The 2,753-nt window shown below is 31.8% G+C and overlaps 1 protein-coding gene across 1 annotated transcript in view; it reads left to right on the top strand.

Annotated features, from left to right (window-relative positions):
* The window catches only part of LOC111614188 (translational activator of cytochrome c oxidase 1-like), a 9,231-nt gene extending 6,478 nt beyond the window's left edge, over positions 1-2,753 (top strand). The window contains exons 4-5 of the mRNA XM_023355568.1: positions 2,247-2,427; positions 2,560-2,753. Of these exons, the coding sequence (XP_023211336.1) occupies positions 2,247-2,427; positions 2,560-2,697 (319 nt within the window). The 3' untranslated portion in view covers positions 2,698-2,753. The remainder of the gene's footprint in view (positions 1-2,246; positions 2,428-2,559) is intronic.

Here is a 2,753-nt window from a genome sequence, read left to right as displayed (position 1 = left end):
CAGGGGTGTCCAACCCGCGGCCCGCGGGCCGCATGCGGCCCAAGGCAAGTTCCAATGCGGCCCAATAAAGGTGTAAACAAAACCGACAAATGTTTTAATTTTTTATTATTTATTTATTTCAACGGCATAAACTCAGAAAAGAAGTTTCACAAAGCCATAAACCTTTATTTATATTTTAGTTTTGAGTGGAAATGAAATATTTTCATGTACTTGGAGATGTGTGAATGAGGAAGGATTACTAAATAAAGCTGGAGTTGTGACTCAAAGGATTATAGACAAAGATAAAAAGTTGTCAGAAAGGTTAAATAGTTCTTCTGTTAGGCAAATATTGAGTCTTAATTTTCCAACCTTTCTCACTTCTTTATCTTTTGTCCTTTCTCTTCTTTTTCCGAATTTGGCTCTATAATCCCTTGAGTCAAAACTCCAGCTTTATTTAGTATTCCTTCCAGCGTTGCAAGATTTGGCTACATTGAGCCAAATGTGGCTACTTTTTTTTAGTTTAACGTAAAAACTATCATTTGGCGCTTTGGCTACTTTTTGGGCTACATATCATTTATAAATATATTAGTTGAATAAAAATGCACTTTAAAATGGTGTTTCTTCGCTTTGTATTAATCAGAGACTCAAATAAACCAAATATTTGCATTTTATCAAATAAATGAATTTATCTATTTCTAAGTAAAAATTGAAAGTGTCTGTAGAAGTAATTTTTTAAAATATCTTATTTTGCGATAAAGTTTTAATACCTATTATTATAATCTAGACATGTTAATCCTTAAATATACTTGTATATTGGGCCACAAGTATATATTATATATACTTGTGGCCCAAAACTCCTTGACTTCTTCCAATGCGGCCCAGAGAAACAAAAAGGTTGGACACCCCTGCTTTAGACATTTTAATTTTTTCTAAAAAAAATGTTTTAGAATATTCAATGTGAGTATATAAGTGGAGTAACTAGAGGGCATTTCGTCACATATTTCATTGGAAATAGATACATCAGTAATATCTGACAATATGAAACTTTCAAAAGAACACATTTGCATGCAGTTGCACTATCACTTCAAAAGTGGCTATAATGCAACAAGGGCTCATGATCCCATCTGCAAAGCATTCAAAAGTGAATAAAGTCAACCAACTGTTGCAAATGTCCAAGGGCTGATAGTGTAGAAGATGGTGATCTGCATTTGTTTGGCATCATGGAGATGCTTCCAATCAACACCACTGTCATGAAAGAACTCTACTGTGAACTCAACTGGATCATTTGAACACCAAGATCAAAGAATGTCATCCAAAATTGACAAAGTCCAATACTGCCATGACAGCATACCAGCACAGAGTAAAGATGACCTTAGAGAAAATAGCCAGTCTGGACTGGGAGGTTCTGCTTTATCCACCTTATAGCCCAGACTTGGCACCAACTGACTACCATCTATTTCAAAATGATTGATATTGATATTGTTGTTAATTGTTCAATAAAGTTTTTTTTCCTCAAAATGTATAAATTTTACAGGGAAATATTGTAATCATCTCATATTTGACACTCCATGTTTTGAGACACTACTTTTTTTGGATTTGGGGAAAAAGGAGGAAAATTGTGTGTTGGTGTCTATTTTGTTTAATATCTCAAGATGGGATTAAGAAATGAAATTTAGATTAGTGCTATTAATACTTTGGAATATGGAACTCAAGGGGTGGGGAGATAAAGTGAGTCACATAACATATCTCAAGTGGGGGTTGGACTTATTGTAAATGCCAATGAGAAATTTTCAGTATTTTTTAAAAGTTCATGTTTACACTCAAAATTAAGATCAAAATGCACTGAAAATTTCTCATTGGCAATTAATTTAACAACAATTACAGTTCAGCCTGGTAGTAATGACAGTAATCACTGTCAATCATCTCACTACCTTTGCTGCAAACTTTCAATATTATTATTATTGTCTTAAAAAATTGTGTGGGGCACCATCTATTGTAGTGTCATAATGCTTTTTTTAAACGGAGATTTTTATTATAATTTCGACAAAATTACTCCTTTTAAGGTTTTATTATACTACAATAGAAAATTATCGGACATTTCTGGGAAAGTTAAGCAAGAGTCCTTGCCAGCTTTTTCCTCTTAGATTGTTATTCATTAACCAAAACATCATATGTGATTTATGAAGTTTAGATTCTCAGATCAAGTTTTAATTTCATAATCTCTCTTATTTCAAATAACAAAACCACTTCAATTTTTTTTTTAATAGAGTTGCAACTGTTCCAGAAGGAAGAGTAAAATCACAATTTGAAACAAAGGGAGTGATTATAGTGTCAGAAACAAATGATAATTCAACCTTAGACCATGCTGCTGCAGTAGATTTAGCAATAGAAGCAGGAGCTGAAGATGTTCAAGAAAGCACTGATGAAAATAATAAAAAGATATTAAAGGTATTCTTATTTTATAATTCGAATGATTAAAAATAACAAAATATTGTCTAATTTATTAAAAACAAGCACTACGCTTTCCTTGTATCTGCAAAGTATTCAAAAAACTGAGTATAATAGTAAAATAAATAATAACTTGATAATGCTAATGTAGAATATATACCAAGAATCAGAGTAACATTGAGTGATGAACTATTGGAAGTGGCTGGAAAATTATGTACTATGTTAGAAGAATTACCAGAAGTTATAAATATATATGATAATATAGAATAATGCAGAGTGTTTTGTTGTAGTTCAGTTATAGAAAATAAAGACATTTACAACCATTC

This window comes from Centruroides sculpturatus, unplaced genomic scaffold, assembly GCF_000671375.1.
Source record: "Centruroides sculpturatus isolate CEXI.00-Female unplaced genomic scaffold, Cexi_2.0 scaffold2055, whole genome shotgun sequence".
In the NCBI taxonomy this organism is placed as follows: Eukaryota; Metazoa; Arthropoda; class Arachnida; order Scorpiones; family Buthidae; genus Centruroides; species Centruroides sculpturatus.
This window is presented reverse-complemented; position numbering and strand designations above follow the sequence as displayed.